Source organism: Perna viridis, chromosome 12 (genome assembly GCF_037379345.1).
Source record: "Perna viridis isolate PV_CMFRI_1.1 ecotype Kerala chromosome 12, ASM3737934v1, whole genome shotgun sequence".
Taxonomy (NCBI): Eukaryota; Metazoa; Mollusca; class Bivalvia; order Mytilida; family Mytilidae; genus Perna; species Perna viridis.
The window spans coordinates 7,409,745-7,432,647 of record NC_142456.1 but is presented as its reverse complement, the minus strand read 5'-3'; the positions used below and the strand labels follow the sequence as shown (position 1 = coordinate 7,432,647).

At 32.1% G+C, this 22,903-nt stretch overlaps 2 protein-coding genes and 1 pseudogene across 14 annotated transcripts in view; 1 reads left to right on the top strand and 2 right to left on the bottom strand.

The window, feature by feature from the left end:
• The window catches only part of LOC148601046 (eukaryotic translation initiation factor 4 gamma 3-like), a 32,201-nt gene extending 31,169 nt beyond the window's left edge, over positions 1-1,032 (bottom strand). For 2 of the 5 annotated variants that reach the window (XM_088555606.1, XM_088555607.1), the window contains exons 1-2: positions 959-1,032; positions 674-821 (exon numbers count right to left, since the gene is read on the bottom strand). In XM_088555606.1, the coding sequence (XP_088411732.1) occupies positions 674-747 (74 nt within the window). In that variant the 5' untranslated portion in view covers positions 748-821; positions 959-1,032. Of the gene's footprint in view, positions 1-25; positions 399-673; positions 822-882; positions 902-958 lie in introns of those variants that run through there. The other 3 variants (XM_088555609.1, XM_088555608.1, XM_088555610.1) reach the window with 3 other exon arrangements.
• Positions 1,006-22,652, top strand: LOC148601044 (lysosomal amino acid transporter 1 homolog). 9 transcript variants are annotated; one of them, XM_088555614.1, is made up of 12 exons: positions 1,006-1,135; positions 8,108-8,166; positions 9,548-9,657; positions 9,918-9,972; positions 10,540-10,552; positions 13,281-13,503; positions 14,949-15,078; positions 16,093-16,186; positions 16,968-17,122; positions 17,478-17,564; positions 18,267-18,437; positions 19,213-22,652. In XM_088555614.1, the coding sequence occupies exons 6-12, from the start codon at positions 13,307-13,309 to the stop codon at positions 19,357-19,359; spliced, it is 981 nt and encodes a 326-aa protein (XP_088411740.1). In that variant the 5' UTR covers positions 1,006-1,135; positions 8,108-8,166; positions 9,548-9,657; positions 9,918-9,972; positions 10,540-10,552; positions 13,281-13,306; the 3' UTR covers positions 19,360-22,652. The 9 variants fall into 9 exon arrangements, with proteins under 9 accessions (XP_088411740.1, XP_088411739.1, XP_088411741.1 ...); XM_088555613.1 differs by lacking the exon at positions 10,540-10,552; XM_088555615.1 differs by lacking the exon at positions 10,540-10,552 and having other exon boundaries at positions 9,918-9,976.
• On the bottom strand, positions 3,854-9,419 carry LOC148601045 (uncharacterized; annotated as a pseudogene).
• Positions 22,653-22,903: the final 251 nt, after the last annotated feature.

The following is a 22,903-nucleotide window of genomic DNA, read 5'->3' as shown; positions in this document are numbered from 1 at the left end:
ATATTTGTTTTAATAATTAGGATACAATTGAAAACTGTGATGTTCATGAGGATTTTTCTTACTTTCTTTTCTCATGTTATTCATACTAATCCACAATAACTAGTTTCTTCATCACTGTGTAAAATTCCCACTTTTGATCACATCAAAACAAAGACTATTGTGTATCTTACCAATCAAGTGTATTGGCAAAAATCCAATTCCTGATTACATACTACCACATGGTACATTATTGAAATAACTGTCACAATACACACAAATGAAAATTGTAGTTAAATATAACTTTTACTTTTCAAAAACATCTGTTTATAATTGACAAAATGAGAATATTTTGGTCAACTTTACAGCATATTTTGATGTCGTAATTTTCTCGTCATGTGATATGTGCACGCTCGAAGTTTGTGGTTCCTCGTTCCAAAAGCCCCGCCTTTAACGTGGGCTGTCAAATATGAATTTGGAAACGACAAACTTTAATAAATCAGCAATGTTTTCTTCAACTCATTGCAGTGTCTATTATTCGCAAGGGGAACTCGGGTCGGGCGCATGGCTATGAAAAATCTGCTAACGTGACCGGACGAAAAGCCGGCATCTGTTGTCGTGACAGTAGGCGAGTGAAAATGAATTAAATAATGACAAGTACCCTATGAAATATAGAGAATGTGAGCTAAAAGGATACGTTACACTTCTTTGCTGTGTATGTCCAGTTACTTGAGGTGGTGTAGGTGATTTCACTTTTGGTACATTCGACATTTCATTCAACGTGAAAAGGAAGCGGGTAGTCCTGAATTAGGACCCTTCCGATGCTTGTTCCCAAGCTCTGTCTCCTACATGAATTGAAACAAAATGATTCTCGTTAGAGTTGAAATATTCAATATTCATACTCACTAGATTTTTAGCAAAATAGATGGCCAAATAATCAACGATGGCGATAGATTGTAGTCAAGTAAATAAGTATGGCTACCTGTATGAGGGTCTGCAAGGAGACGTACTCGGGAGATTCCGGTATGTAATCGGGAAATGTCGGTAAGGTTAAAGGTCAAGGAACGCAGCCGTATGAATACGAAAACAAATCTTGAAGTCATCGACAACATTCACTCAAAACTGTAGGCTTTGATATACCTGGTTATGGTATGAAAAGGTATATTGGTTGTATATGGAGTGTCTGTGTTTAATTTTTAAAAGCCCGAAAGATCCTGTTCGGCATCAGTCCGCAAAGAATAATTTTCTCAAAAAGGGGGAGTGGGTGGTAAAACAGATCATGTGTCGATGCGTGGAGCTATATATAAATCCTTGGTCAATGATTGAGAAAAAATCTTTAATGATAAATCCGTTAGTAAGTCCTTATGTTGTACTTATTTATATCCATGCCACAACAGGAAAATCTGTAAAGTTATGTTAACAGCTATATAGGTTGGAGTCAGTGTAACTTCGAAAGTTTTGTTACGATTCAATCAATCATTGAGTGACAGTATCACTGACATACTGTACACTTCTTTCACATTTGACTGTCTACACATTATAATGCCAGTTAAGGAATTTGCTGGATTAAAGACTCGCAAGCAAAAAGGAGAAAAATAACATAAAAATTCATAAAATTGATTTTCATTTGGACAAAAGTTATGAAATGTCCTGACTTTTCATGATTAAATTGTATTTCTTGTTTAGTTTATTGTTCTCAAGCAAAACAACGGTTTTTATAGTAGACTATATTTAACTACTTGATCAAAAGCACCAACAAATTAATCAGTTACTGATAACCAACACCAACAATATTAATGCAATGAATATAAACATATGAATTTATATTCTAATAGGAGAGTTTGCCAATCTCATTATTGATGTCATATTTACTAATTTGCATATCACTGAATGTCAAATTGGTTAGCGAATAAACAACTAAGTAAACAATTCCCAATTTTCAAAACTTTATTACTTTGTTATTTTATATCTTATTTTGGTTCTGTGAAATGTTTCATTTAAATAAAATAATTTGTATTTTGTACATGTATGTGAAATTATTATTCTTTTACTTAAAAATAAATATATGTAGTTACATTTATTTGTAAACCTCTATTTTCATATAAAATTATAATTAAAATCTTATGTTTATATAGTCCAGTTACTATTTATTCATTTATAATTTCTATGGATAAAAATAATTTTATTTGCAATTTCGGGAACCAAAAGAATTTTTCAATTATCTTAAAAAATGAAAAAGTTATGATGCATTAAAGTTGATGCCCCATGCCGCTCAATGGATTTTTTTGCTAAACAAAACCAAATCACAGGTAAGTGATGATATCACCAAGAACTCTCCTATAGAAACTCACATCAGTTACAAACATTGTTAATTTCTCAATAAACATGCTGCCTGAAATTTTTTAATTTTTCAAACCTAATGAAATTAGCTGCCTCAGTCTAATTACAAAAATGAAGTTAGTGTTAAAATCTTGAGGTTGATTGTCTCTGAAAATACTCTTCCAGTCAATCACATAAAATATTCTGAGACTGTGACACCATGACCAAAGGCCTTTATCTTGATTATATATCAGTATGATGTATTTTTGAGATTTCTGAGGAACAGGAACTGTCACTGGAACCATATTCAGTACATTATCTGTTGGGGTCAATATCATGCCCCCTGGCTAGGTCAGATTTGTTTATTGCATAATTGATATATTCAGTAGGCCTGTGGCCAATTATGAAATGTTAATTTTCATTGTTATCAAGATAATCAGCTATTCTACTGTGATTTTTACCAAATAATTAATTTTTATACCCTGTCCTTGACATTTATAGGAGATGAAATACCAGTTATATTGACAATTTTTTTTTTTGTATTTGAAAAGTAAAACCTGTAATTTTTATAGTCTACCATAACAATCCTTGGTTTAATTAACTGAAAAGTAGAAAAAAAGAAAAGAAAAGTAAAATGCATATTTTGATACCGGTTTGTATTACAAATAATTGTCAGAAGTGGCTCAGTATAACTCTATATATAAAAATATATAAGTTCGTGATTGTTTTTCTGAGATATCATGATTTATCTCATACATTTATTATTAGGCGAGGGAAAAATGTTTGTTAAGATTACTTGACCTTCCTTATTGTATCTGTCAGTTTATTCCCATCTATCCAACTTTTTGAAATTTCAAAAGTCTTGATATTTTTCAGAATATTTTTTTCTGTACTTTTGAATACATGAAGTAACCATATTTGTTTCTTATCTAAGATTTTTTTGTACTGTTAATACACTATACTAATGATAATGTATGATAATATTAAGCTGTTTTTATTTGTATATTAATTTTTATGGTAAAGTTGTATTTTTTTTTCATTCAGGAACTCCAATATTGTAATGTTTGTAAAGTACTGTTTCTTTTTTTATATTGACAAGGTTTTATATTTTGTGTTTCTCTAGGTGATTCTAGTGATAATATTTGTACCTTGTCGAATTCGCATTTATTGCAGTTTTCACAACTAACTTTCCAGTTCACAGGCTTTTTTTCAGAATTTTTTATATAGTGGCTGTTGGCCTGTAGTAGTTAATTTTACAGGCCCACCTCCATTTTGACAAGCCATGGGCCTAGGACTACTACTTAACTGTGAAGACTGTTGTTGAATTTCACTTTTCCTCTTTTTTTCTGTAGGACTGCATTTTTAACACACAAGTCAGTCAATGATCTTGAAAGAAATAAATTGTTTTTGGCTTCAAAAGAGCAAAAATATTATTTATATGTTTATTGTATAATGTTAAGCATCATATAAAATGAAAATAACGATATACAAAAACATCTTAAACACAAAAATTTAAAATATAAAACATTATCATTGACACAAAATTTTAATACAATGTTTAACCAAATTTCAACAGGTGGGAGACTTCATCAGTGTAGTGGAACACGTCAATCTGCCCTTGTTGAAGTATGTCTTTCAGCTGAGTGAGTCAGTTGTGGATGGTCCGGTATTTCAGTTTCCTGGTCTTGCGTTTACCCCTGCAGCATACTGCGTCAGTCAGATCTCTGTGGAACCCTATGTGTTCTGAAGATTATGTATAATCAGGTATAAGTTTGGGTGAGCCTTGTTGAGTTGGTTGTTGAGTTTCCTTAAAGATGATTTGTGGTCCTGGGTCCCTCAGTCAAATGGTCATTCCAACAGTGGTTCTTTGTCAACCCACTGTTCTGTCACATAGTGCATGAAACAATACATCTCTACTTGGTCTGGTGGTACAAGTGAAAGAGCTGATGCTCGTAGTACATATTGATAGAGAGTTGTTCTTGTATTGCTCTGTCAGGGAATATTCTGTACCTTTTACCATATAAGTTGACAGCCTGTGATGGTGGCAGTAGGAGAGGCTGTCTTTGCTGCATTACATGCTGCTGACTCAAAGTCTATAAAGATGGTGGTAGCTATAGGTGTGTTGTTGTTGGTTCCAGCTGCTTTGAGTAGGTCAGAGTGTTGGTAAGTTTGTTTTTTTTCTTTGTTTGTTGGGGTTTAATGTCCGAGCAGCAATATTTCAGCTATATTCAGACGATGAACATGAAATGAAAAATGGGATGGGACACAAGGATGATAGAGTCAACAAATTTTGATTACCACAAGATAAAAGGGAGGGATGGGTAGGGTCGGGCAATTTAGCCTCCTGCAGCGGAGCGCAAAGGTTCCTACTCCTATTGAATACCACAGCAGGGTTCTTTAACGTGCGAGGAACGTGGCATCTTTCCCAACACGGTGCACCACCATGGTTTGCGGTCAGGTTTTCCGTATTATAGCCTGACAACCCCAGCATATAACACGCCAGGGGTACCCCATTCCACCACCTGGGGCACACATCCCAATTGCTCTCTGGGCAGAGCGCCTAGCCCCCGGCTAGGTTTCTGAGCACTATTTAGTCGCCTTTTACGACAAGCTTAGCACTGCTGCAGGCCTATTCTTTTGACTCCGGGACCTGCACAGGGCGTGTTGGTAAGTAGTCTGGCATATGTCTGGTAAGAAGGCAAATATAAGTGGGTACATCTCTCCATCAATGAGTGTATGAATGGTGTACAGTTGCTCAAAAGAGTGTTGAACTGGCTTATAATGTTCCCACGGCGAAAATAGTATCTGCTTGGCTCAGGTGTCGAAGGTTGTCAGAAGTTCCAAATAGTAGAATCTTGTTTCTGTCACCATCAGTTGAAAGAAGAATGCCGTGTCCTGGAAATATAAAAATTAAAATTAATTAGAACGACAATAAAAAAAGAATTGTACAGAATGGTTATCAGGAATATTTTGGTACAAATGTATCTAGGTAAAACATCTTTTATCCTGCGGAAATAAATATGTACCCGGTACTTGCTGAATAAAATAGTGCCTCTTAAACATATAAAGAATATACTAATGTTGAGTATTTATTTCATGAAAAAAATATTATAAAAGATTTCTTCTTATTTCAAACATATCATAAACAATCTTTAAGACATGGTCATTACCAGCTGAAGTTTCTTTCCATTGTCCTTGCAAGTTGGTGTTCTGTCTGGTGGCAGGTTGTTGTGGTAGTTTGGCATTGTGTTTTTTGTAGAGTGAAAAATTGTAAGCGAGAAAAGTTAGTATCTTCTCAACAATTTGTCTTGTGTCATCGTTGCATTCCCTGGTGCTAAACTGCATTATCTTACTGTTGTAGAGAGTTGAAAATGGATCTAGACAGGATCTTGCTTGTTCTTTCATGTGTGACAGGAAGAATTTGGCTTTGATGTCAGCTTCAAAGGTTGGGTTGTTGTGAATCCTGGGAAAGCTGGAAACTAAGTTGTCTTAGGTTTTGACGGTGCCTGGAGTGTCTTTTTTTGGTGCATTTTCAGTAGATGAGTTCAGCATCTCATCCCTGTTTTCTGGTCTTCACCATGTATCTGTAGCCAACAACTGCTAGGTAGTGACCGTGATCATGTGGAATAAGCTGTACTCTTGACTTGTGCGTTTGTCATTTTGACCAATGAAATTTTTGACTTATGGCCTATACATACCAAAATTGAAAGCTTAGATATGCTTACTGAACACTGTTCCATAGGATGACACTCTGAGCACTTGAGAATATTGGCTTTGATGCTTGGATGGCTTAATTCAATAATAAGGAAGTGCAATGAAAGCTTAGATTTGTTATGTGTGATTATCACACTGAATCATAAAAATAATTGAAAGTGACCATTTTTCACATAAACTTTAATTTAATGAAATAAGATAATGAAATGTTTTATTTGGTCAAATTCCTAATATTATGATAAATCAGTTATCTGATTGACAATAACAACTAATTCATTTTTTTAATGAAATATTTACTATAAATGTTTTACACTTTAATTTTCATAAAGTAATTAGTTTTTATTCCATTTTTTTTCTTTTAAAAAATCTCAAAAAGTCTGAAATTTTAATCAATTTTATTCAAATTTAATTAATTTTTTTAATGAAATATTTAATTTTATTCTCAAAACGTTTGAAATTTTAACCAATTTTAGCATATTTTCTTATTTTGTTGGAATAACATACAGGAACTTATTTTTTTGTCATTTTTTTCTGAAGACAACTAATTAGTGCTAAAAACAACACCTTAATTAACCCCAAACTGAAGTATGATAAATGGGAATAGGCAATATTTATAAGTTGGATAAAAAGGGAAGACACCTTTCTGTTTACCCTAGCAAATTATATTGTTGTTATTTTTGGATTTTTTAAATTATCATTAAATGCCACTTAACTACTAATTTTTAGTTGAGCACTATTATAGTCAAGAAATCCTCCAATTAATGACTACCGATAGTCACTATATAAAATATTAATAAAAAAAAATGCTTTTACCTTTCTGTCTACCTGTCCGATTTACCTTACCTTTTTGACCCGTCCGTCAGTCCGTCCGTCAATCCATCTTCAGTTTTCCTGACTTTTTTTTTAAACGCTTGCTGATATTGACATGATTTTTGGTATATACGTTCACTGTGATAAGTTACAGGTCAAGTTGTACTTTTGTTCCACTCCAATGATTTTTACAGAAATTATAGGCCTTGAACATAACTAAATTCACAGAAATAACAGTTTTTTGGACTTTTCTTTTAAATACTTGCAGATATTGACATCATTTTTGATATATAAGTTAACCATGATAAGTTACAGGTCAAGTGTATGTTTCATTTCACTTTGATGATTTACACTGAATTTATGGGCCTTGAACTTAGCAAAATTCACAGTAATAACAGTTTTCTGAACTTTTTTTCTAAATGTTTGCAGATATTGACATGATTTGTAGTACATGTATTTAAATTCTCCATGATAAGTTACAGGACAAGTTTGTAGTTGGTTCCGCTCCAATTATTTTTACCGAAATTAAGGGCCTTGAACTTTGCTAAATTCACAGTAATAACCTTTTTTCAGACTTTTTTTCAAAACACTTGAAGATTATGACATGATTTTTGGTATATAAGTTCACCATGATAAGTTACAGGTCAAATGTTCGTTTATTCTGCTATGATGATATTTACTTTGGATTAACTAAAAGTCAAAGGAAGCACAGTCTGGAGTTTGAAACTACCATTCTGAGTAACAGAATTTAGTTAGAAGATAATGGTCTAAAGCCTGAAAAAAACACTCTTATTCCTTTTTTTATGGGTCTCGTATACATGTATTTCTCTTACGAACAAATTTACTTGAGTATTCAACATTGGGATGCGTGGGGTATGTGAGCGTGCTCAATAAGGTTTTTTTAATTTTATGTCAATTTGTGAAAATGAATGAAGACACTCAAGCAAGCAAATCCAAAAACTTTTTCCTATATGAAAAAGTTTACATTTTTTTCAAATTCTTATATGGATAATAAGGACTTCCATATTAATGATAAAAGTGACATTATTTTATATTTGTTATAAATATCTGTAGCTATGGTAACACAATGAAAAAATGATCAGTTTTCATGACAAATTTTGGGTGACTTCCCAGAATCAACTGCCAAAAGACAGGTTTTCTGAAATATCATGCACTTTAAAACTGGCAGGGAAATTCAGCAGGCATGGTTAAAATAAGTGTACCTTTTTCTGCTTCTTTGTTCATGATTTGAATTTTTAAAATTTGTGCGATGTAACACACTTTTCAGAAACAGCCAGCTGGCACAGAGGAGGGAACTCAATCCAGTGAGGACCTGAATAGTTTAAAGTATGCATTTTTCACCTCTTTACCTTCACAAGTGTTGCATCTTTTTATGTACAAATGCTCGACTACCTGCTATCGATATTTCCACGTTTTGTATTAAATTTTGCTATATTTGAATGAGTCAATTTTGTGTACAAAACTGTGCACCTCAATTGCACCTGTATAGTGTCACATTATTTGCTTGACCTACAAAGATGGAAAAAGGGATGTATATTGCAATCTTACGATAAAACCATCACATGAATCTTGTTCACTATATTTCCATTATCATTATTGTCGAATTGAATTGGACAAAACTAAGTAGCTACCATAGTTTGACTTCAATGATAAGGCAAAAAAGTATGTGTTTCAAAAAATAAGGGTTCATGAAAGCAGTGATGAATGATTGCAATCCTGTTGGATGGGTGTTTGGCAGGACCATAATCCTTGGCTAGCAAAAATGTGATCTGCAGGAAAATAAAGGGTAGGATAGGGAAACCCCAAAACACAATTCTTGGCTTGATGAAAATTGAAGAATAAAGTTGAGGACATTAAAACACAAATGTATATATATATTTCGTCTGAAGACTATGAAGAACCGCAAGTTCTTTTCCTAACTCAAGTCATGAACTACCCACATATTTGATCAAAAACTATTTTGCCCTTTTGTGCTCTTCATTACATGTACATGTTGCTTAAAGGTAAATGTAATAGGAAGAAGCATTGAAGCATACAGTGTAACAGCTTTTTGATCTAGCATCAGAAAACTTCTAATACAGTGAAACACTGTCTAACCCAGACCTCTTTATGCAGTAAGGGTTCTGTTCAATGAAGGTAGATGTTAGGTTCAGTTTTACTTGTAGAATCTGATATGAATGGACTGTAATAAGATGTCTAGTTTTAACACAGGTTTCCATTTTTTTCCTGAGTTCAGTTTAGACAGATTTTACTGTAGACATCAAGTCTACTAGTAACTTTAAATATTGACATACTTACATTATAACTTCTAGAAAAGCAGAGGACGCTTATCCTACCAGTGCACCTGGTCCATGCTCCCATTTTTTAGTGGAGTCTGAGTTGCTCATTTGCTTTTGTTACTTTGTATGTATGATTTTAGTTACTTTATGTTCTTTGTTGTGTATGTCTGTTTTCCGTGTCTGGTCTTTGTCCCTGGATTACATTCTTTTGATTACCACTATAACCTTGGTTTCCTTGATTACTCTTTCACTAGAAGTACAGGTAAGTATTGATGACTCATCATTTTCCTTTCTTTTCATTAGACCTAAACAAAATTGCGTGTTTCTGGGGTAACACATCCTTTAAAACAAGAGTTCAAATTAGCTGAGGTCTTATGTCTGTGACCCTCAATTTCTGACCTATGACCTTTTATCATTTATTTTTCTAGGTCCAGGACCTTCAACTTTAATCTTGGATAAATTATTTAGGACTTTTCGTTTTCCTGAAGTGGATCATAGCTTTTGAATTTCAAAATTCTTGGAGTTTCCACTCTTGAAAGTAAGTTTTGACCTCAGTTAATTCTGGAAGTCTTTTATTATAAGTCTATTAGTGACTTTATAATTATGACATACTTATATAAAAAAAATTACAAAAAGTACAATCAAGTCTTTTTTTTTGCCTCCCTTTCATTAGATCTAAATTTTTAATATTTGTGATACACATCCTTCACAATTAGGGTTGGGTGGTAGCTTTTTTATGAAACATGTTTGCTCATGTCAATGTCTTATGTATATTTGTATATATATTGCATGGAGTAGAGAAGAATGGAAAAGGCTAGTCTTTGCCCTTTGTGCCTCTTTGGTGCAACAATGGGTAGGTAGGTTTATTGTCTTTAAATTTCTGGGTGAAAAAAGAAGCTGTATACTGGTGGTGGTTTCCTTTCTATGGGAGTATGTAATGAAAATGATGGTGGACCAGAAAAACGTATATTAGATTACTCAAAACACATTTTTTAGGCCAGTGGATTTGATGATTTATATGTCACCTATTAAAGGTAAACATTGTTTATAACTTGACAATAGGGGTGATTTATTCTTTGTGACCTACTCTGTTTAAGGCCATATAAAATAATTGAGTGATTATCATTCATGTCTACCAATTTCTTTTTTGTTGGAGGAGGGGAAGAATATCATAAAATGCCCATTTTCAATTACAACACAGTGAAGAAAATCTATCAAAAATCAAAGCTGAAGGCATCACTTCCACTCCACTATCTCAGTTACATATTTAAACAGATTAATGATAATCTAGTAATTACTTTGATATGGCCTACAGGTAACCAACATTATTGCTAACTTCTAGCAACCAGAACTTTAGTTTCATGATATAAGCATACAGTAACAACTGAACTTATATTCTGCATATTTTGTGGTATTGTAGCATCCAAATGGAGGTATAGTTGTTAGAAAACATCCATTTACTTCTTATAAGGCCAGGAATAAAATTCTATGTTTTCTTTAAATCATATCAAACCATTTTTTAACATAATCTTAATTCATTCCTTTCTTTAGCCTTTTAGGCAAAATACATTATTTGATGGGCTATTGACAACATAAACCAATTGAAAGAAATGTACATTTACTACTATATAATGGATGAAGAAAATGTTTCAAGTACATGAAAATCCTATTTATAATGTGGTTGTGACTTATTTATTGTAATCACAAACACTGACTATTTTATTCTTGGCATTATAACTTCCACCAAAAATGTAAACAGCTTGTGCTCAGAGTATACTGGTAATTTGATATAAGGAAAAAATGTTCATATGATATTGGGTATTATCATTGGCTGAGCAGGCCAAGATTAAAACTGCTTATTTCACGCCACCATGCTACATGTACTTGCATTTTTCCTTTAAATATACGCAACATACCAAATTTTTAGAATGTTATATTTCATGCATAATAATCTATGATTTTCCAACCCCTATTTTGGATTCTAATTTCAGCTACATTTCAAAATAAAAATATGTTCCTTATTACTTATCACACTTCTATGATCATTTGTCTAAAAAGGACAACAATGGGTCACTCTTAAACCCTTTCAGAACCAATAAAAGTGACTTGACATAAAATAGATATATGGACAAGGCTTAGAATCCTGGGAAAATGCAAGGCTGTGCCAAACATTTTCACAGGTTCAAGTCAAATTCATATATCAAACTTTTCATTAAGTCAATGTAGAGTTGTTGTCTTATACTGCAACAAAGTTTTGAAGGAAAAGTGTGATTCTTGCAAGAAAAACAATGTTTTTTATTTAATATCATCTACAAAACAACATTACATTTGTGATGTCACAACAGAAAGTTATATCCAGTCAGTGATCACTTGTAAATATATGGTCAATATATTTTAACTGCTCAAATAGAATGGTTGCAGTATAAATGTATATATATATGTGTACTTTCCCTTCATTGACATGGAAATTTATAGATGCAGGTTTCACTGCAGAGGACGAAAAGAGGCAAGAAAAAACATATATAAAAACAAAACTAGAACAGAAAAACAAAGTTAAATCATATATCTAAGGCCAAAAAAATAATAGTCTTGTTTCCTTACTACCAACAAGAAAAAAAAATTATATTAGGTTTTTTCATTTAGCGAATTGGTAAATTGTGTTTAGCCTTAAACAAAGTTTTAGCCAAAATAGCCATAGAATGTTAATAAGGGTAGACACAGCATATAAGGGTTGGTAGGGAGGCAGGAAACAGACCTATAATTTTTTTGGCATAATGCAATTTTTATTTTTTTTCCAAGATTTATGATAAGGTTTCAGAGTTTACTTTTCAGATCTATTAGTATGTTCATGTACAATAAGAGCGATGATACTGGTACATGTACGTGTATTTATTTTTTGTGCAATATATTCTGAACTGCAACAAAGATAAAAGTTTTTTTAAAAATGATTTAATTAATTCCAAATTTATTTACAGCAAGTTGAAATAGACCAGTTCCAATTTCAATACCAATCTAGGTAGGCTACGATCTTTAAGTGTGGAGATGTCCAAACGATCACACAGATGTTAAGTGGTATTAAAGTAGGATACATAGGTACAAATGTATATTGTAGGGTAGATTTCTACATAGAGAGCTATTTGAATTACTCAGTAGCCTACCTAGATTTGTATTGAAATTGGAGCTGGTCTATTTCAACTTGTTGTAAACTGTAAACAATAGTAAAATGTTTTATTGAATTTTTGTCTTATTTTAGATTTGTTTCATTTGTCTGTCCATCTATCATTGTCCTGACTTTTAAAGTAGTTTGAGATATTGACTTTCTATAGGGCTAATTAGTCTTGTTTTCAATTTATATTTGATCCAGAATTTCTACTGTTGAAAGCTTTGAAATCCAAAGACTGATTCATATTTATATGATAAATTGCTTCTTCCGGGTACATCAATATTATGCATAGTTATCAGAATTTTTTATTTTATGCTACTTCTGTGTTGAAGTATATGTGGTTAAGCATCATATTTTTATCATAACACATGAGAGGTTTTCAGTTGACAAGATTGTAGCCTTTACTCTATAAATGACCACTTGGTATGCTTTTGAATGGGAGTCTAAGACCCATTATTGTGAATTCACAGGGTCAAGTGATGAGACTTACATTTCTTATTTGTTTTGTAGCTAAATCAATATGATTGAGTTTCTAGATTCAATTGGGTAAATTGTGACCCTTGGGATCTATGAAATTTTCTGTTGTCACGATTTTTCTAAGTGATGTGAAACATTGAATGGATACATGGTTTGTGTGGTTATCTAGTACATGTACGTAGAAATGAGTACCCATGCAAATTTGTTTAAATTTCTGTTAAAATTCAATAATTTTGGACATTTTTTCATAGGACTCTTTTGTGTTAATGCAGCTTTTGAAAAGGGCAAGGTGGTCCATTAGTAAATCAACAAATTAAAGGCAAATTTGAAGGCCCATTATGGTACTATTTATATTTATTTAGGAAAAGTTGACAGAAAAGGGCAGGGAGCCTTGTCCTATTCAGTACCATCTGTAGGGAACACAATTTTTGTGGTCAGTAAGGGACATTGTATTGTTATTTCTAATACTCTCTAAGTATGGTTTGTTTTTAGTCCTACATACATACTATTAACTTTTTCAGAAAATAACAAATTTTACAGCTAAACAATGCCAGGTTTGTACCTATGGATACTGGGAGGGAATAGGATAGACAACCTAACCAATACAACAGGATCCAGTAACTGTAGCGATGGTGTCAGATGGTTGTATGTGTTGCTAGGCGACTGTGTTGTTAATGATCTAGGATATGCTTCAGATATATTTGGAATATTATCAATCTTGCTGTGGGTGATGGTGGCAACTCCGTAAGATATTTATAAATGTTATAAACATGTAGCTCAATTGAAGAAAAAATGTCATCGAAAGCCACATGCTCCAGTCTAACAGCTGTATTTATTCATACTTCTTTATAATATGCATGAACATTTAAAGACAAATGAAAGAATTCTTTTCTATTAAATTTCAAATTAATGCTTTATATTTACTGACAATGTAAAAGTCTGGCATTGTAATTCTTCTTCATTGCTAGAAACTGTTGTCCTCTGTTTGAGCTTAATGTGACCTTAAGAGAGTATCCTTTTTTTGTGTAGAAAATTAATAAAGTATGTGCTGCACTTAATTTGCTCAGCACCATTGTATTGATGAAAGATTTTCTAGTGGTCTATCACCAAAAATAATATATTTTGCCATTGTTTTCTTACTGAATTATCCTTCAACATAAAAGTCAATGACGTCACAATTTAAAATTACATTATTTCATTGACGTCAAAAGGTTACCAGTGTTCAGAGACAAATCTGGGGTCATTCAGAGCAAAATGACAAGTGTGAATTCATGTATGCCTTAACAGTAAAGAGCTAGTATTGTTAGTGTATTATTATCTAGTATACAACTGTGGTCATTGTCTCATGGATAATTTATTCATTTCTTTGGTTCATTGAAAGTCTTTAAGTAGTAGTCTTTGTAAGAATCATGCAAAATCTGAAAAATGTGATACACCCCAAAAAAGGCTACATATTTTTATTTTTGTAATTAAGTTGTTTTATGGGTCTATATTATGAAATGTGTTCTTATTCATTCCTACCTGTCTGCTCTTAGTAGATAATCAATATTGAAAATCCAATGGATTCTATTGTATTTGACTTTCATTTACAGAGTTATCTCCCTTAATTTTTAAATCTACAATGCATTCTTTATAATTTGCATCACCTAAGAGCATGGGTTATATAAAAAAACTTAATGTAAATTTCTGTTTATTACTGTAATTCAAACAAAATGTCAAAAATAAAAATATGTACTAGGCTTTTTTACCCATGAATCATATTTTGCATGATTCTTATCCAGAGTACAAAATGTACTACTTAATTTACATTGCTCCTAGTCTTTACTTCAATATGTATTTTGGTGAGGTCATATGCATTTTCGATTTCGTATGTTATTTGTTTTTTCTCTCTCAAAATAACTTTGGTTGCAAAGATGAGAATTTGAATCATCCACCAATTTAAAAATTTATTGTCAATATTCCTATCAGGTTTATAAAAGAGCAGTAGGTTCAGGTATGAAAGGGTGCTCTTGCACATAAGAGGCAAATCTGAAGGCACATCATGCAAGTATTAATATCTATTTACACAAAATTGATATTTAAGGACAGGTTGCTTACAAAACCTATTAAAGGAAAGGATGCTCCTACCCACCAAAATCTGTCTGTAGAAACAATTAAAAGTGTGTTATAGACTTGCATATATATTTCAGTCAGATGGTATCAAACTGTAGAAGAATAGAAGGGATGGCAGGCGTTTCTATTCTACTGATAGCACAATGGACACTTGGAGACACCACTAATCTTGTTGGAAGTATACTAACCAAACAGCTTCCTCTTCAGGTATTGTAGAAGTTAAGTTTCCTTTCCCATAAATATTTTATGTACAGTCAGAAAGAGATTAAGTTGAAACATGAAGGATTGATTGACTGTTTTTTATTTTATCTAATGTACAACTTCAAACTTTTCATACATATTAAAACATATAAAAATGGTGGAATGTGAAAGATGAAATAGCAAGATTTTGAATCCACAGGAAAATTTGAGAAATCAGAAGAGACAGAACCTTTTCCATCTGTAGTGGCTCCCAGTAGCTTACTTTTAAAGAACATACTGCTGTAAGGATCTTGAGTATGCATGATGTATGGCAATCTTCACATACATTTGTCCACTATGGTTCATGATTACGTTTAATCCTGTTATATCTTGATAACCTCTTAAGCAAGTGTTACCCCGTAGAGCCACCTGGTGTCAATTTCATTAATATTGTAAGTGTACAATTAGTTATAAATTATTGTTTATTGTTATTGTTTTCATATTGTTTAAATTAAAAAAAAAAAACTATGACATCATTACATACAATCAGTTGTATGCATACTGGGTATTGAATGAACCATTAGCTATAAATGGTGAAAAACAAGTTTTCTTGTATGTTTTGACAGATGTTTTCTTATTTATCCACACCTTATTTTTATTAAAAAAAGAAACAGTATTATAGGAAGGAACGAAAAATATGAATACTGAAGTCACGTGACACAACCGACAAAAAGATAACAGAAACAAAAAGATGGTGAAGCTAATTAAAATAATTGTTTGTTTCTGAGGCTAGTCATCTCTTTTGATATTGCCACATTGTCAATGTTTTATTTATAGACCAATTTATTAACAAAAAACCTAACTGATTGTTTATTTTTCTGGCTTTTAGCAGTGTAAAAAAAAGAGTATATATCGCTTTTTAGGCAACTAATTGGAAAGTAAAAATACCACTCTACTTTATTTGTTTCTTTATAAAACATGACCTGAGAACTAAGAAATTTATCTTGAATAGCATAAATGTAAACTTGATAATAATTTCAGATATATTTAGCGGTTTATTTTGTATTTGCTGATTTGGTGCTTGTTTGTCAGTATATATGGTATCAAATCTGGCTGAGAAGACAGAAAGGTAAAGGTAAGTCTGTTTACTGGGACAGTTTTTAAGAGAACATCCAGGTAGTGGGTGGCACATGACAAATTTTGTTTTCCAAAACATTTCACATATTTCATATCGCAAATGCATCCTTTCTCATAATTGAATGTTGGTTTTTTATTAACTGCAACAGTTATAGAGAAATAAATGACACAGACAGCATTGAAATTCATTGAGAATTCGAGATAACTCTTTCATTTTGTGCAAAATTTGGTTGCTGTCTTAGGGAACTTGAAAATTATTTTCTGTGCCTTCCATTGTCAATTAAAACAAATCTTTGTTTTATTTGATCTACATATGATATAAACATTACACTGGAATAAAAAATTCCATGGGGTAAAATATTCCATATGCCGTCCATATCATAGGAACTGCCTGGTTTCTACATGGACAGTCTTTTAAATACAGTGAAACCTTTTTAAACTGAACTATGGCTTGTTCAACCTACCTAAACCATACGCCTGTTCCATCATAGTAATATTAAGTCTCAGTGTCTGAAAAAAAAATAAGGATCATAGTTGAGCCTTGATTCTTGTTAGTTTTCATGAACAGTTATTGTACCCTTCAAAGTCAAGGTATAAAGTAAGCAACCTTTATTTACCTTCTTATTTGTTTTGACTCACATGGATGATGAAGCCGTAGACATATTTTCGCATTGAAAAAAAATTTGGGTACTAATATGGAATGTCAACTATCATTTTTGTCCAATAATATATTTTTTAATACATATTTTTGTTAAGATTTTCTTTACACGTTTTTGTAGATGATCAGGATTCTCAAGAAGCTCCTAGGGTTGTTCTTTGTTTTGCTGTTGGATTACTAGTCATGAATGGATATTTGCAGAGTTATCTCCCCTTGTCCAGACCAGTTGTACATCATCCAGCAGGAAGAAATCTACTACATATAGAAATCTTCCATGTAAAACATTACAATTGTCCAATCAAATTGATGTTAGATCAAAAGACAAATATGTATTTTAGGGTTCATGTTTTGAAAACAAATAATGGTATGTAGGTGGGAAATGTTATTTTTAGCTTAACAGTTAATTTGTCACATTTTCACATAATTTATTGCTCATTTTTTTTTAAATCTCTCTCTGTAGAGAATATGGCAATGGACAACCATCAGTAAGTCACTTCTGATGTATAAACTCATAGATATATGTTGTATGTACCAGAAAGTGAAAAATTTTATTTTGAGTCAATGAATTATAAAAGATGAAGCTAATTCCATTGAAGAAAGTAAGGTTTAACAGATTGTCTTCTCTTTACAGAATTTAAGAGATGAATTAGGATATGCTATAGGTGTTATATCCAGTTTATTTTACATAGGATCTCGACTGGCTCAGCTCGTAAAAAATGTAAGTATATAAGACTAAACAATAAATTCCTGATTTTGGACAAGAGCACATGTTATTTGTGATAGTGTTTCTAATGTTAGTGTGATTACTGAATTTTCTTGTTTTATATATATGATGACCAGACAAACATAAAAAAAAGTATCCTCAAAACAGATTGTTTAAACTATGAAAGCGTAATCATTTTCAAAACAATAGTTACATATATTTTCATTTTGAAGAATCTGTAAAAATCAACAGGTACTAATATATATGTTTACACTAAGTGTAATCTGGCTTTAGATGTATTTTTGTCCCACAGTTGACTGTTTAGGTTGTCTCCATGTAGTATGCTCACCTCTAGTGTGGGAGGTCTTGGAGTTTATCCCCTGCCAAGTCACACCAAAGATTTTTAAATTGGCAGCCACTACTTCAGTGCCAAGCATGTGGTATGTTAAGGGATAGATTGACAACTGCTTGGCTCAGATTCAGAATAATGTGACCAAGTAGGGCAGCATGTGTACTTACAGGCTATGACCTAGCCTAATAGATATCTGGCTGTGTTTGTTGTACAAATACAAGCAGGGTCTTTTTGATTGGTCAAGCATTATCAACCTGAAATGCATGAAAATAATTCCATGGACATTATTAATTTTTTTACTACAACCAATCAGTCAATCAATTGTCCTACAGTTTACAATAGACTATGACCTTTTTTCATTTCAGTATAAAAGACAGTCAACAGATGGTCTGTCTCTACTGATGTTTTTGTTAGCTATCCTAGGGAATATTACATATGGACTGTCTATACTTGTACGATCTGTGGAGGTTGATTGGTTGATCCAACATCTACCATGGTTGGTTGGTAGTCTTGGTGTTGTACTACTAGATATATCTGTATCCTTGAAACTGAAGTGTAACTGAATAATTATACCACTGGCAAATAAAGTTTTCAGGAATCACCCTGTTTGTCTGTCTATCTATCTGTTTTGATCATATATTTAGTATATAGCACAATTCCTCCTGAAATGCTTCATGGATTTTGACGAAATTTTATAAGAAGATTAGGCATCATATGTTAATATGCATGAAGGAATATAAATATTGTAGGTTGCATAAAAAGGAACATAATCCAACTTATTGGTAAGCATTTTACCAGCTAACATCTTGTATTATTTTGAATATCAATCCAACGATTACAAAATTTTATTTGATTCTTGTGAATAACTAAAATTTCATAAGATGTTCTTTTGCAGAGAAGGCTTGAAGTTTTTACACAGAACAAGTTCATATTGCTTGTTTAATTTTGACATTCTACTGATCACATGATCATATTTTAGTTATTCAATATTTCCAATTAAAAACTGTATCATGTTAGTGTCTATATTGCAGTCCAATTTAGGTACTTGGACATTGTGGAAGCCTTCATAGATACTAAATATTTAGATCACTTGAAATTCATTGGAGTTGAGCCTTACATGAAATTTATGTAATTTAAAAAATAAAATTCATGTTATTCGACATATAATTCAATAAAATCATTTGTTGGATGTAGGCAAAAATTATGTGAAAAATTTCCCTTATGTAGTATGCATGATAGAGTAGGTATGTTCTGTTGTACATGATCATAGTTCTAAATAAGATTTTCAATTTTTTCTTAACATGTCTCTAGCTTGTTGTGCAATTTAAACTTTATGGTGCTTCAGACTTTGAAAGACTGTCAAATGAGAAGATGACGGATGATGAGATTCGTGTGGACTCTAATGGTGTGATAAACTATGAGAATTATGGTTCAATTAACAACCCTGAAAGGGGGTAAAATCTCTAGTAATCAATAAGTGAAGATAGGATGGAAGGCAACAGCAGAGAAGTGGAATGAGAGATTATGGAAACATGGCTCAGATAGATAAATTCTGAAATAATTATAGGCATTTATTTTCCTGCTTTATTGTGAAGTTAAATGTGATTTTATTTTTTGCTATGTTTAATGAAAATTCTAATTCTGAATTCAAATATTATGCCATAATACCTCAATGACATTATATTTTTACATATTGATGGAGTATACAGTCTAATTACCAAAACCACAAAATAAGACTCAGTAATAAGTCCTATTGTTGCTGTAGGAAGTGTATTGTATTTACTAAAGTTATGATCAATTTCTCACCAAGACATTTAGCAAATTAGACCACAGTTTTAATTTCTTAATCCATAGAAAATTAAATCTTCAAAGTCAGCCCCCTAGTGTCTGCTCATCTCATTAGTGGTTGCATCTGCTGCTTATAGGAAATCTAAACCCTGTTGGTGGTCGTGTCTGGGGTTATCTGGAAACAGTATGAACTGACCAATAATGTCTTGAAGATAATTTAAGCATTTAGCATAATGTTTCAATATAATGGATAAGTTATATGTGTGTGTATATATAATCAAGTCCAAACTACACCACAACTCTATAATTGATGTTAGGTTGCAAATTTGCGATGCAAATTTGGTCGCTCCCTCAGCGGGATTCAAACCCCTTCTTTTCTCAGACATCTATGGCAACACCACCTGCACTAAGTCCAATGCTCTAGACCACTCACCCAACTAGGCTATACAAAAATATAGCTTTTTCGTTAACCGAATGATACTTCCTTGTAAGTAAATCTAGAGCATGAACATTAGCACATGACGTAACTGAATACGACAACCTCTAATGGTATCAAGTAAGACAGTAGATATATATATATATAAGTATACAAGAATTAACAGAATATTGATGTACGAGTGGATTTTGGAGGAGCAACATTGATAATTTAATTTTAATCTTGTTGAGGTCTTTTATTGCAGTAACTACCAGGCTTGAATTGTTTCCTTTGTTATCCAGTATCAAGGCAATTACAATTCATTTATTTATATTTTTCTGTAAGCATTACTGAATAATTTGTGTCATTTATTCATAGTTTTTTATTATTATGTCTAGAAAAGTTCATTTTATCAACTAGTAATAGTTGTTCAGATGTAAGCTCCCTATTGGGTCATAGTTTGGCAGGATCGTTTCAGAAAAGAAGATATGACAGGATTTGATGGCACATTTTATTATACTCCATAGAATTAAAAATTTTCGTAGCAATGTATTTCTATTTATTTTATGAAACACCCCAACCCATACTCCAGCAGTGCTAGAGATTGTCTGGCAAGCTATTTTCTTACTTGGTGCCATCCTTTGGGTATGGAGGAAAAGAATTCCAACCTCTTACATTGTAGTCAACCCGTATAATTTTTTCAAAAAGTTTTGTAGATTTCTTAAAAGGTTTTATTGTGATGTCACAAATATCACGTTTTTTCTCAACTGTGGATGACAGAAGGAACTGACATGGCAACTAATGTGAATATTCTACTTGTATTAGAAATGGAGTTTTTATTTATAGAACAATAATGCTATGTATTTTCATTGTGATATTACCAATGATAAGCCATAGAAATTTCAGTAGTATTATTTTTAATGAGATTCTAAAGTTAATTACAATGTACAAGTAAATACACATGTGGCTGTTGAGAAGAAAGGAGATTAGTGGGATACATGCATTACCAATATGTCCTCATTAACTCAGATAAAAAAAAAACTTGCATGATACATGTATGAAATGATCTTTTCATAACCAAAAGTAACATTTTTTTAAGTGACATCCATGGGACCAATGATTTTGTTATTTGAACTGATCAATTCAAAGTTTTTCAGGAAATTATTTTTATAGTTTTATTTACATTATTTATTCCTTGTATGTTTTTAAATATAATTACCTCAAAACATGGACTTCACTACTCAGTGATATCTTCCAATTAATGGACTAACTGTAGTCACCTCCTGAAGGTTCTTAAACAACACTCCATTCTACTTTCTCTTCAGATAAATCTTTATCATCAGCCAATTACTAGTAGATTTAAGGATTTTGAAAGTGTTATTTCAAGGTTTAAAAGTCTGTGTGAACAGAAAATAGAATTAGATCCTACATGCAATGACTGGGAAGAATATTTTTAGTCAGATTGACTATGTTATTACCTTTTTAGATAGGAAATGTCAATACCAAGTTGTTTCCAACTTTCCGGTTTTTGCCTTGATATTGCCATTTGTTATATGGACTTTCTTTTGACTGCTCCTTAGAGTTTGGTAGTTTTGTTATTACCCTTATGGGGATACAAGTCTCAATTATTTAAATAATTTAACTAATCACTACAAGTAGGATTTAATCTATCAAATCTCTCTTAGGATGACCTTTCTGACCTGCCAATCTGATTTCAGTTTTCATGATTTTGAAAGAGTTACCAGTATTTAAAAGTAAAATTCCCAGGATTCATGATTTGTCTGTCCGTGCAGGACCCAACAGTGTAGTCAAGGACGTTAAAAACCCCCTTAGTAGTCTTCATGATTTGTAAAAGGTTGTCTGTTAGTAGAAAGATGTTTTGTTACATGTTACACTCAGTGACTGGATTCAACATTTTGGTCTTATTTAAGTACCAATCCACATGAAATTCAGACACTACCAATGGTAAAGTGATTCATGGTGTAGAAAAACCAACCAAACAATGATGCTTTTTCAGTCTACATATGATATACATTCACTTAACAATAATCATTTCTGCATTCAGATCTGCATTTTTCAGAATATCATTCATTTATCTACTACTAAAATCAGCCAAATCAACCCAATTCAAGAACGATAACTCTTGCAAAATGCCAATTTCATGTACAGTCTATACAATTTTTATCTCAAAAGTGCAACAACCAAATGAAAAACTAAGACTGGTGATGTGATCAGCAACTGTTTTGGAACAAGAAATAAGACTGAATTCAGCGGATTTTTGATATGCATGAATCATGTTCTATCTGATTATTTATTTCATTGGTGTATTGTAAAATCTTTTCTTGTCTTTGTGTACTTGATATGATATTTGGTTGAAAATTGTCCTTTATTTTCACGGAGAATCTGTCATTTATGATATTTACAATTTTTATTCTGAATGTACATGTATCTTAGGTTAGTGTACCTTGCTTATTTGAACAAATGTATTTTTTTCTTATATTTTGTGATAAATTGAGCATTTTGTGCAATACATAAATTTGATGATTTATTTCTCTTGATTTACTGTGTGCCTCTATAATGAGTCTTTAGTTCATAGGTGTCATCAAAACGATAAACAAACCATGCCATCTGTATTTTCAATGGTCCAGCCATCCTTTTTAAACACCTTTGTGAACACTGCAGAATCAACATCCTTATGTCTATGTACAGAAATACCTATTTTTTTCATTTAGTATTGAAAAGCAAATGCCCCATCCATATGAATTTGAAATAAATCCATTCATTGGGAATTAAGGTAAT